General features: G+C 35.2%; 1 protein-coding gene across 1 annotated transcript in view; it reads right to left on the bottom strand.

Annotated features, from left to right (window-relative positions):
• Positions 1 to 5233: 5233 nt before the first annotated feature.
• LOC129230549 (probable cationic amino acid transporter) overlaps positions 5234 to 12796 on the bottom strand; it is a 110071-nt gene continuing 102508 nt past the window's right edge. The window contains exons 10-11 of the mRNA XM_054864953.1: positions 10146 to 10273; positions 5234 to 5529 (exon numbers count right to left, since the gene is read on the bottom strand). Coding sequence (XP_054720928.1) covers positions 5234 to 5529; positions 10146 to 10273 — 424 coding nt within the window. The remainder of the gene's footprint in view (positions 5530 to 10145; positions 10274 to 12796) is intronic.

Raw genomic sequence — 12796 nt, 5'->3', positions numbered from 1 at the left:
TAAGCTGCAACAATTTTTAGTGCGTGTACAAGTGCTTACCCCGTAATACGACCATAGCAACGCCGTTGTTAAATGGGCGCTGGAGGTCATTGTTACAGAGACTTGACTTTTTATTACTGCCACTTTTTGAGTCAAATAGGCATTTAGTGTCACGTGGGTAGTGGACATATAAAGGTCAGAACCGTACAATAAAAACATCGATTCTAAAAAGATGAATCGGTAGAGAATATCACTTATAAATAACATGTTTAATAAAGCATGCTGAGCAGTAAAAGATCACATGACCACATAAATAATTCTTCTACAAATAAGATATGATTTAAGCTTAACACACTGACACTCGCAGCATTGTTGCTGAAAACGACCACACACACAACACTTGATACATTTGTAAAATATCCATAATGAAGTGTCTGAAATATATTGCAAAAATATCACACAGATCTACACGTTAGATAACATGTGCAACATGTTGCATAAGTTTGCTAATGAATTGTGTATTTAGTACAGTTACAAATTGTTCAAAACTTGTGAAAATAGATTTTGCTAGTTATCTGGAAGTAATTACAATTACATAAGAATTAAGATAATTATTTTAACCGAAAGTTTTAAATCTTCAATGAAAGTAATATTTTTAGCAAGTATTTAACTTCAATTATTTTTATATCAAACATCATGTGTTAGTTATTATTGAAAAAAAAATGAGCAATTTTGAAATATTTTAGTTTTACAAATAAATTAATGAAATTAAATTAATATTGTTTTTGTTAATATTTTGCAGTTTAGCTTGAGTTCTACTGGCGAGTCTTTAACCCACTCACTTTAGATCGCCGATTCCTTTTTTCTTGCATATAGTAATAATGCCATTTATTCCTAAAAGCATAAAAAAGAATTCATATTTTTAGGGGTATGGAAAATTAGTAATAATTTTTTCAAAATTGCTCTGAAAAAAAGATAAAAATGGATTTACATGAAATTTAATAGCTTACAAAAATAAACTATTAGTTTCATGTCATATTTACGCCTATAGGTGGTTTTAGAAAGGTTGAAAATTTTCTGATGAGAAAATCTTTGTGGAACAACAATGCTTTATAAGACACATGATTACACATTGTATTTGAAGCTTAAAACATATAGACGTCGTATGTTACATTTAATTTTCCATTTACAATCATTTTTGTTCCATTTTCAAAGTAGTTTCAAAGTTATAACAATAAACGTGACATCCCCTCAGGAGATCTAAGTTTATAAAAATAATTTACATTTAGATATATCTATTAACTGTAATGAAAAATGTCATTATAAGTAATAAAACAATTTAAGGACATGTTTTAACAATTTAATATATTTTGTAACAACTGAATCATAAATTATATTTTGTTTTTGATAAGAATACAATATCTGGCAAAATTATTATATAATATTAAATAATCACGTTTTTCTAATACTACAGCCACATAAAATGTTATTCATAATTAAACCTTTTTATTTAATTCTACGTTTGATTTTCTAAGTGATTCTCTTCAGTAATCCCTTAATTTATTACTAACATTGAATCATGCAATAACATCCATAACATTTTGTAATTAGAAACAGGTCTAGTGGATTTTGTTAAAAGAGCTGTATAATGAACTGAAATTTTTTCCAAACTGGTTAAAAGTTAGTTATACATGGAGAAAATGACCTTGCATGTTTTTTAAAAGGAAATTTACTATTGGATATTCATTTTCTTTTTAAGTTTAAGAGGAGCATATGGTACTTCTGATCAGGGGTGTGCACAGGGAGGGAAGGGGGGGGGGAGAGAAGGGACACCTGCTGGCCCAAGCCTGAAGGGGACCAATATTTTTATAACTAGGCGTGAAATATAAGAGTAAACAATATGGAGAGGGGCCGAAAAAGTCATTTGTGACAGACCCCAAAATTTCTGTGCACGTTCTGCTTCTGATTCAACGTTGATTTTTAAAACATCAACTTGACGAAACGTTCTGAACTGATCAGTTTGCATTCAGTCCAAACATGAAGAGATGAACTGATAAATAATCGAATTTTGCAAATAAATGCTCTGTAAATCATTTTTTCTCTCGAATGCTTGTGGGTCGATGAAAAAGACAAAAGTATAAGACTAACGAAAACTCCTTTGATTATAATTATAATATTAGTTTTTGAATCATAAACGTAGTGGTAAATTCCTCTTACAAATTAGTTTTTGTTTATAAAGAATCAAATTGAATAAACAGCACAAATGAATGTAAACAATTTGGGCTTTATCATTTTATTTTTTATTTGGTGTTTATTCATTTTATTTGTTCATAGTACAAAGCAAAGAAATTTTTCATAATTTTATTTAGTTACTTGTTTCAATTAACCAGACTAAGCATTAATCCACAATCATTTACTTTTTTTTAGTTCCTTTTTCATTAATTTCATACTCCGTAGTTTTTTCTACTTCGTTGAATATTTTTTCTTAGTTGTGTTTGTACGGACGAAAAATTAAAACGTTGTCAATTTCATTGTTTCATACATGATAAAAAATCAAACTAAAACTGTCGAAGATGTGAGATATTATGGTTTTTCATTAGAAATTGCTACAATCATTTTGATCAGTGAAAATTACACACAGTACAATCAGATAATAGCTCTAACATATTATAAATAATAGCTTATAACAGAGCTATTTTATGCATTAATCATTTTGTAAATGGTTATTTTGTTCCTATTTTGAAGCGATGAAAAACAGCTAATGGCACAAATTTACTTGAAAAATGACAGCTTCACTGGAAATTAGTACATTCGTACGCTGTTTTTTATCCCTTTAAAAATCATTTTGCTACCTGTAAGCCAATAGTTACACATTTGTATGCTGTCCAACCACGCATCACAAAATCACTCAATCACAAACTACAAAAATTTTCCAGCAGTAAAGACAAGATATCACATAAATAGTAGGCAGTCAAAGATTTTTGTTGGGTACTTGTGCGAAAAAAATGACAATTGTATACGCAAAAATCTGCCATCTAGCAGGGCCCGACTAACTGAAAATGAGGCCCAAAGCCCACAATGCTTTGGAGGTCCCCTCTCTATTCTATCACATCCAGTCAACGTAAAATAATGTTAAAATAATGCTTGACATTTATTTAAAAGAGGATTTTTTGTTATTTTTAAAAAATGCATTAGTTTTTAATGCTATGCATATGTTTTCGAAAAATTCGGAGGCCCAGGCCTAGTCGGCCTGTGTGTTTATCAGGCCTTGCCATTTAGAGACATTTGGTATCCAAACATACTTTTGTAAATTGTGTAATTATTATCTTTCATCAACAAACTCTTAAATAATTAGAGAATAACTAATGTATACATTACCGGTATGTACATAATTATCAGTGTTAACCATAATTCATAACCTGATTTTTTAAAATCTGATAGCCATATAACTTTGTAGTATTCACTTACTTTACTAGTTATCTCTTTTGATTAAATAGTGATACACTGTCCAAAAAACTAGGAGAGACAATAATGGTCACTTTTTCGCTTGCTCGCCTAATTTTGTTGAGCATTGTAAATTTTTACATGTAACACTGAATGCAATAATTCCAAATTTTTTGTTCAGATGCAATATTTTACTTTCAAACATCCAAAACTGATTCAGTTTCTTAAATTCCTATACCGTTCAAAAATATTGAGAAACATCTGAGCCATTCTTTTACTAGTTTTCCTTTCATTCCACTTTATTCCTCATTACATTATTTGAAAAATCTATTATAGAGTGAAATATGTTTGCAGTTAGAAAACTTTAAGTTCACTCACAATTCTTCTTTTGTTGATAGAGACAAGAAGGTATGAAAGAATATTTCTTCCAATAAATGAGGCTGACATTAATAAATCAGAAACAATGGAACTATTGATAAAACATGTTCTGTATTCAGAGGGATGAAAAGAGTTTGTTACAGTTGAAATCTTGCTTAGTTCTCAAATAATAGTTACATTTGGATGCCAATTGTAATTTACATGTTTACTTCCTTTAAAAGTTATATTAATGAAAATATTGCTTTTGATCAAACCAACATTAAAACACTCCTTAATTTCCTTATAATGTACTTAAGTTACATAATAAAAAGTTTCTCTGAGCAGAAATATCGAGTTTTGGTACATAAAGACCTAAATTTTAATGTAAAGTTTTATCTTTAAATATAAAGATCTAGCATATTTGAGGGAAATATCTGATGACTTGAAAAACTTATATTAAGACAGTAGCATAAGTTTTGATAAAAGACCTTATTAGCAGAAAGATCTAAGTTTTGAATAAAAGATCTTATCAAAAAATAAAAAGATCCGACTTTTGAATTTAGATCTGACTTTTTCGTATTGTATCTTCACATTACGAAAGTAATGTGTCAAGTTCGTCCAAAGGACAATGTTTTATAGCCATTTAATGAATAATATTGAATTAGTAACAGAAGTAATTTTTTCAATCATATCCAGCCCTAGAGTTCCTATAGAAACCAGGCTGATTGATTTCCCCATTTTGTTGCCTGCAAACAGCTACGCTGGTTGAAATTTGATGGTAGTATTAGTAAATTTTTCATACTGTAGAAATAAAATTATAATCTATTATTATATGCTCACAACCAAATAAAAAAAGAGCTACGTATAGAAGAAAAACAATATGAGTTTTGGCAAAAAAATGACAAACCACTGAATAAGAAGCCCTATGGCACCTGTTTTTGTACATATATTACCGTATGTTAAATACATACATATATGTATTTTGTTAAAAAAATTTTTATGAGCTGAAACCATAATTAGCCAAACTTATATACCAGTCTTAACAAGCTAATATAGGACAACAAAATGTCTAATGAGCTTGTTTCTTACACAGGAGCTTTACTCAGTCCTACACACTGTGAGAGAAACTTAAGCTAATCAGCAAAATGCTGCAAACAGATGAACTTAAATCCTTGCAACACCCTACGGGGCCGGAAATTTCTCTTCACGTAGTTTACAAATATAGATTTATGTATATTAACGAGTTACACAACTGCAAAATGTGGCATCATGCCACATGTATTTTGCTCATTAACAGTCTTGTCGATGTATGATAATAATTTTTCTTTTCCGGAACCAGGGTTTTATGTCGAGGCATTTCACTGATCATCAAGGCCTTGTGAAATACATAGACATGCCCTCAAACGGAAACCAAGAAAGAAACACTAGATTAATTAGCACATTTTTCAGAGAGCTAATTATATTTGGCCCACGGGTCTTCCGCCAATGGATCTGGTTGCTCTACAAATGCTGATCGAGTGGGCGGGGCTGTACTGTAAAACGGATCAACCGGGGCACCGTAAGGATCACTTTCCATGTACTGGTTGTCGTCAACGGCTGCATACTGGTTTCCTGGTGCTGCCACATACTGATTCTCTTGTGGGTATAAGTTGTTCATTCTATCTTCTGGAATCTTCAACTCTACAGGTCGATCTTCATGCAACTCCAAGGAGCTATTTTTGATTCCATAGCGGAAGTACATGAAAAGACCTGAAAAAATGAAGAAATATGTAGTAATTTTTACAGTTAAGATATTTTTTTCCATAAAACTGTCATATTTTAACGATTCATTAGCATGCAATCTCTTAAACTTGTGAAGTTGTTGTGCCTTATTCCCTTGGTTTAGGACCCTAAATTAAGTTAAAACATCATGCCGTATCAACAAGTCCCACAATGTAAAAACAAATATGAGGGATCGACGTTTCTGGGAAATAATGGGCAGCTATTATGTCTAATTTCTGCCAATTAAATTTCTTGCAGAAACATGAAAGTTTCCCACTAAAAGTCAGAAGCCTTCCTAAAATTAGCCTGGAACCCATTCTGCAGAATTCAGAAACCTCTCCAGTAAAAGCCAGTCATTGTTCTGGAATTAATCAAGAACCTTCCAAGAACATTTAGACATGATTATAGAGTACTCTTGGCATCTTCCCTATTTACCAGAACAGCTTCTACAGCAAATATGGCCAAAGCTTATACCCAGGTTCTGAACAGCTAATTTGGCTACACGCATTACCAACTATCCAAGGAATAGATTTCACCCTCCTTCGGGGCGTGGGGCCCAGTCAATCTAGAAAGGCCGTAACTGAACTGAAGGCGAAGCACCTAATAAAGAATATGAATATATCCCCACACTGGTAGCTAAAAATATTTTTCACACCTGTGAGAAGCATGCATTCCTAAAACTTGTAATGATTCAGGAAACGTTTAATAAAATACACTTGTTTTCCACAGAAAACTGGTGGAAAAACTTGAATTTCTGCAACGTTTCCTGGAAATAATCTGTTACATTTCGGAATATTCTTACAGTACGAAACAGTCTTTCTCATTCGGCAGTTGCCTTACATAGGCACAAATACAGTGAATAACATGAGAGGGAGACGTGGTGACTGGGCAATGACAATAATCGACTTTTCATTTCCATTCAAAGTTTTTAATTGGCCAGTTCTAAGTCTAGGAAAAGTCGTTTGAGAAAATGGGGGGCAGAACTGTATAGAGACAATCCATGGCAAATAGCGGCGTACCATGCAGAGAGTGAAACTCAGAAGCTTATAATTTGAAGGAAAAGTTGGTAAAATGTTCGCTTACAAGCAGATCAGAAATCTCGTTTCCATAAGCGCACAAGGTATATTCCATACTACAAGCACACTGGGCTGACCTAGGCCAAAGAAGTCAGTTTAGAAGTGATATCTTACCCTAATTTTTATCAATGGTACACGATCAATTCTTCAGGTAAGGAATTGAGCGGTTGCTATCCGTCGATATTCATGCATCACTTGTGCCAGAGTCAACCAAAGACTCAAAGTCTCTCTTATAGCAATTAAATCAGAACGAAAGGCTGGTCTGTGGTCCGGGTTTCTTATCTGGAATTGCCGTTGCCTTCCTTAGGTCTGATTTGCTTCTAGGGTAGAGGATTCTGATTTGCTTCTAGGTTAGATGATTCTGATTTATTTCTAGGGTAGATGATTAGGGCTGCTGAAGGAGTATTCGTATAGTCTTCGAGAGCCAACTGGCGCTGGCAACTCTGATTGTTCATTGTGCTTGTAAAACTCTTTATTAGGGTTTAATAAAAGTTACATTACCAAGACATGTGAGTTAATAAATTGGAAGGAGGGCAGGGCTTAACTTATGTCCTCCCAACCTTGCGTTCATTGTACCAAGAAATCTATCCTTTTTCAGCCTCTGGTTATTCGTCTAAAGTTTGATGCTCTGTTATAGGGCTTAAAACTCTTAAGCTTGGCAATGTAAGTTGCCAAATTTGCTTCTTTCTCAGAGACAAAGGCGGAAGGTCTGCCTTAAAAAGCGCAATTTCGTTGACACTTGTCCATGATCAGTAATACAAGCTGCATTTGATTGTTTTCTCTAAATTTTTTAAAAAATTAGTTGAGTAGCAACTTGGAGGCCGTATACGAGGACTTGTCAAGTAAGTACTGAGTAAGTGAGCGTTGTGAAGTTGACACATGTTTAGGTATCTTGACAGCTGATCGAGCATTAACTTCACCGCTTTAAAATGAATGAACCTTAAACTAGCATCAAATTAGTTTCAAGCATTCAGAGTTAACCCGCTCTTGAGCCACGCCCCATTTTCTTAGAACTCAAGCACCAGTATGGCAGAAAGACCAGGTTTCTTTCTGATGAATTCCAGGTTCATTAGTTAGTTGGTAGTTTCATAAGGTCACTTTGTGGAAGTCATTGACGCTTTGCAGGAAATAAACCTTAAACTAGCATCATTTTGTGTGAAGTATCCAGAGTTTGCCTACCCTTAAGCCTCGCCTCATTTTGTAAGCAGCAGTATGCCAGAAAGACCAAGTTGCGTTCTGATGAATTCACAATTCATTAGCTGGTGGAAGTCATCAGCGCTGTTAATGAAATGAACCTTAAACCAGCACCAAATTAGTTTCAAGCGTCCAGGTTTACCCACCCTTACACCACGCCCCATTTTGAAAGGACTAACCAGTATGCCAGAAATTACTCTTTGATGAACTCATGGCTCACTTAGCTAGTTTCATGAGATTACTTTGGTTGTGTTCGATGAGCGACAGGTAGCTCACCGGTTAAAATAATGACGTCACCTCCAATGCTTTAGCATTAGCTGACGTCATTGCTGTCACGTGATCAACCGACCGGTCGATACCGGTCGAGGTCGTCGAACGTAAACTTTGTGGAAGTCAATGCCGCTTTAAAGGAAATTAACTTTAAACTAGCACCATTTTGTGTCAAGTATTCTGAGTTTTATCTACTCTTAAGCCGCGCCTCATTTTGTAAAGACTAGCACCAGTATTCCAGAAAGACTAAGTCGCATTCTGACGAATTCACGATTCTTTAGCTGGTGGAAGTTATCACTGCTGTAAATGAAATGAATCTTAAACTCTAGTGCCAGAATGCAAGAAATGCCAGAGGTTGCTTTCTGATGAATTCACAGCTCCTTAATGGTTAGTAGTTTCGTGAGATTACTGGTGGGAAAAGTCTTTACAAAATGGGGCATGGCTTAAGAATGTGCGAACTCTGTATTATTGAAACTGCTTTGCTTGGAATGCTTGGTTAGTAAATGTCGTTAGTTGATGGCATAACACCCTAAAATTTCTAAAAAAATGTTCAAACAAAATCTTAAAAAGAACTCAGTATCGATTATCCTTTCAAAAGTATTCAAATGTAGTGACTGATTCAGGACGAAAGGAATACTACTTGTTTATAGTCGAACTCGCTTATAACGAGCCCTGATTTAACGAGAAAAATTAGAATTTTTTGGTTGGTACAATATTAAGTCTATGAGAGCATAACTCGCTTTTAATGAGCAAACCCCGCTTAAAGTGGGCAATATTTTGTGATTCATAAAATTCCTATTCACTTCCATCTGAGTTTATCCTTTCTTGGAAAAATTCTTTTAATTTTCCAAAGTCAACCGAAAGTTAGTGATGAGCCAAAAATCTTGAGAAAAGTGATTATACCAGGGCCCGATTAAGACGTCGAGGGGTCCTAGGCCAAACCCTTTTTCAAGGGCCCCTGTAATCAAACATTACCGTTTTTTTCGTTAGGTAAAGCAATTTTAGCCATTTGGGGGCCCGAAAGAGCAGGGGGCCTAGGCCACGGCCTAGCTGGCCTATTCAGTAATCAGGCCCTGGTGATTACTGCAATTTTCTTTCATTTGTGGAGTTGAGAAGCATTTTAAAAATATTTCTAGAGAAGTTGCTGCCAACATAATCACTTCTGAGACACTTTAATTCAAACTAAAGCTGATGAAAACAATTATGAAGGCGATAACGATAATGACAAATGTGAAGAATTTCAAGCTGAACCACGCTCAACATAGTCAATGGCTTTTGATGTGCAAATGACAATGGCTTTCGAGACATAAGCATTTCCCGAAAAACAGTCAAGCACAAAAGAGACAATAAGACCAGTTCAAAGCATATTATCAAACTTCTTTGATACAGAAATAAAAATCACACAAAGAAAATGTGTTCGAATTTTTATTATTTTTTTCACGAACCCTGTTTTTACGAGCATTCGGTTATAACGAGCAAATATCGCGGTCCCTTCACGCTCGTTACAAGCGAAATCAACTGTATTTATTTCAGCAGGGTAGTGGAACATTGGAACAGCTTACCGGAAGAGGTGGTAATGCGCAAGGGAGTAGATAGTTTTAAGAGGGCCATTGATCTTCACTGTGGATTGTAAATTGACTAGGACCATTCTAGCTGGACCCAGAGCCTGTTGCTGGTCGTCACTTTTGTATTTGTACTAGAGCCGCTATAGGCCGACGCATCAGCTTAAGTTTAGCCATTTTGGATCGGATTTTTCATTGTTGCGGAGCTAGGGTTACCACAGCAAAGTTTCGTGTTTCGCCAAATTTGCCGTAAATATTATATTATTTAATAAACAATTCACGTGTGCAGCTAACAATCGCCCGCAGTGAGCAATCACCAATCGCGATAATTCGCTAGAAAAGACAACCACTCAAACATGCGCTCCGATCCAAAATGGCTGATCTTAAGCTAATGTGCCGGCTCGTATATACAGGAGCCTTAGACTGTACATACAGATGAATGAACAATAACAACTGGACGAGAAATTTTAAATAAATGATTAATAGTCACAACAAAACTTACCCACTGCCATCCAGAATAGAAAACGAAGGAGTGTTAAAACTGATAGTTTGAAGATAAGATAAATATTAACTGTAATTGCTATTCCTGGGATGAAAGGAACACAAGGAGCTTTGAATTTCAAGTCACATCTGAAAGAAAATAAATGAATTTAAAATTTATGAAATTATTATGTAAAAACTCATGTAACACTTGAAGATAGACCGAAATACATTTGACGCAAAAGAAAGATACTGAAATAAAGCTGAGAATATGTATTTCCACTAATATTTAGTTTTAAATATATATATATACAGTTTATTTCATAAATCAATGTGAAAATTAGTACTTAATCCAAAAGTTTTTTTTCCTCGTGTTTATCTCTTTTTGTGATTAGAGCTACATCAATGTATGCATTGATCTATGCCATTCAAGTTAATGCTTTTAACTTTCCGAAAACATTTCCTAAAATTTTATGAACACAATCTAAGCCTTAAACTGAAAAAAATTTGGCAATGTGCCTTATTTTGAGAACTTCTAGTTCACATGACAGTGCCAAAAAAAGTTCCCTCAAAAAGTTCTGCGAAAAAGACGCACTCCTTTGCATCATGAGAGAAAAAAAGTACCGTTAATGCAGGTGTGTAAGAAAAAGAAAGCCAGGAGAAAATAAAAAAAAAAGTTCAAAAAATAAATAAATAAATAAATAAAAAAAATTATTAAACCAAGAAATTTTACATTCCCGTATCAGAGATAGCTACTAACTTCAGGGACGCCCCGAACTTAAATTTTTGTTAGGGCGAAAATTCTCAATTTGCCGAATGGAACTCCAAATTTGGCCGAAGAGTCTGACAAAATTTGCTGAATAAGGAAATTTTTGGGAGGTCGCAGTGGCCTACCTCCCATTATACCCCTCTGAATAACTATGTCAAGTAGCTTTTATTTATTACTTCCCGCATCCGTATACTTTTCATACTATTTTATTTTCTGAAGATCATTTATTGAGGCATCACATTCAACAGAAAATATTTCAAGTGGCTCAATGCACAAAAGCAATTTAATTTTCAAGGATGTTTAATCACAGGCATCGCATGCAGTAGTATCAAATTGTAACGGATTCGGTGCGACTTCCACTTTCTTGAAATGAAGACACAGTTCTTGATAAAAACACAGGAAATTTATTTACACTATGTACAGGAGAAACCGTTAACAACTGCTAAATTATTCATCAGCAATTATCACACAACACCGTAAACTCAACGTTTACACACGTATTTACTTCCAAATACGAAAACAACACAGCGAAATGCCTCGCTATAAACAGAGCAAAATGCTATCAGTTCGAAATATCAATCGAAACTCCTCCCTTTATCCATCGCTAACGGCTTTTATAAACATCGAAGAATTTTCCACAACATTCTTTCTGCTTCCAGAAATGCGTAGACCGTTTTACAACTACACTTCCATTGATAAAATCAGTGAATGAAATAAGAAAAAAAAGAATAAGGGGTTGTATACTTTAGCCATATGTTAAGGGGTTGTATATTCATTACGGGAAACTATTTACAGGTTACGTTACTACAATAATTACTATTTACAGAATTTGTAACATTGCCCCCTTCCTAAGGACTGCACGTCCCGGGCAGTACAATCCCCAGAAAGGGTGCCAAACTTCTATCACAAGTTTACAAATATACACATTAATTAATAACTAACAGATACAGAAAACACAATAATAACAAGAAATATTACTAAACATTAAAAGCAAAAAAAAATTATCTACAACTTTTATGTTATCAACCATGGTTGTTTACGTAATACTCATGAACTATGGCCATAGTATGGGGCTAACCGATCATAATGTACAACCCTAGGTTTTGCATTAGGTGATTTTTGGATCCTCACTACGACGTCATTTAGTCGGTTCTGGACTTTGTAGGGTCCATCCCAATGCGACTGCAATTTGGGTGAAAGACCTTTCCGTCGGATGGGATTCCATAACCAAACCTTGTCGCCTTCGTTGAATTCATGTCCAGTAGACCTTGTGTCGTATCGGGTCTTCATCTTCTCCGCCGCGATGTTGATTCGCTCTCGTGCGAAGTTATGAACGTCTTCCAACCGGGCCTGGAGATCCTGGATGTACTCCTCAGGTGATGAAGGCGCATCCGGAGGACGACCGAAGACGAGATCACAAGGTAGCCGAAGCTCTCGTCCGAAGAGCATCTGAGATGGGGCAAATCCGGTAGTCTCGTGGACAGCACTGCGGTAGGCCAGCAGGAACAAAGGTAGCTTCTTGTCCCAATCCTGTTGATTTCTGGATACCATAAGTGAGAGACTGTTCAGGATTGTGCGGTTAAATCTCTCCACCATGCCGTCCGATTGTGGGTGTAGTGGTGTTGTCCTAGTTTTCTCAATTCCGAGAATTTGACATAGGCCCTTAAACACAGCAGAGATGAAATTCCTCCCTTGATCGGAATGAATCTGCAAAGGTGTTCCATATCTCGAGATCCAATGTTGGACTAGAGTCTCTGCTACGGTGGTAGCCTCTTGATCTGGAATGGGATATGCTTCCGGCCATTTGGTGAAGTAGTCGATGGAAACAAGAATGTATTTGTTCCCATCAGCAGTTCTTGGTAGAGGACCCAGGATGTCGATCCCAATTCGTTCGAAAGGAGCTC

This window comes from Uloborus diversus, chromosome 9 (genome assembly GCF_026930045.1).
Source record: "Uloborus diversus isolate 005 chromosome 9, Udiv.v.3.1, whole genome shotgun sequence".
Classification (NCBI taxonomy): domain Eukaryota; kingdom Metazoa; phylum Arthropoda; class Arachnida; order Araneae; family Uloboridae; genus Uloborus; species Uloborus diversus.
Note: the sequence above shows the minus strand (reverse complement) of the source record. Positions and strands in the feature narration are given on the sequence as shown.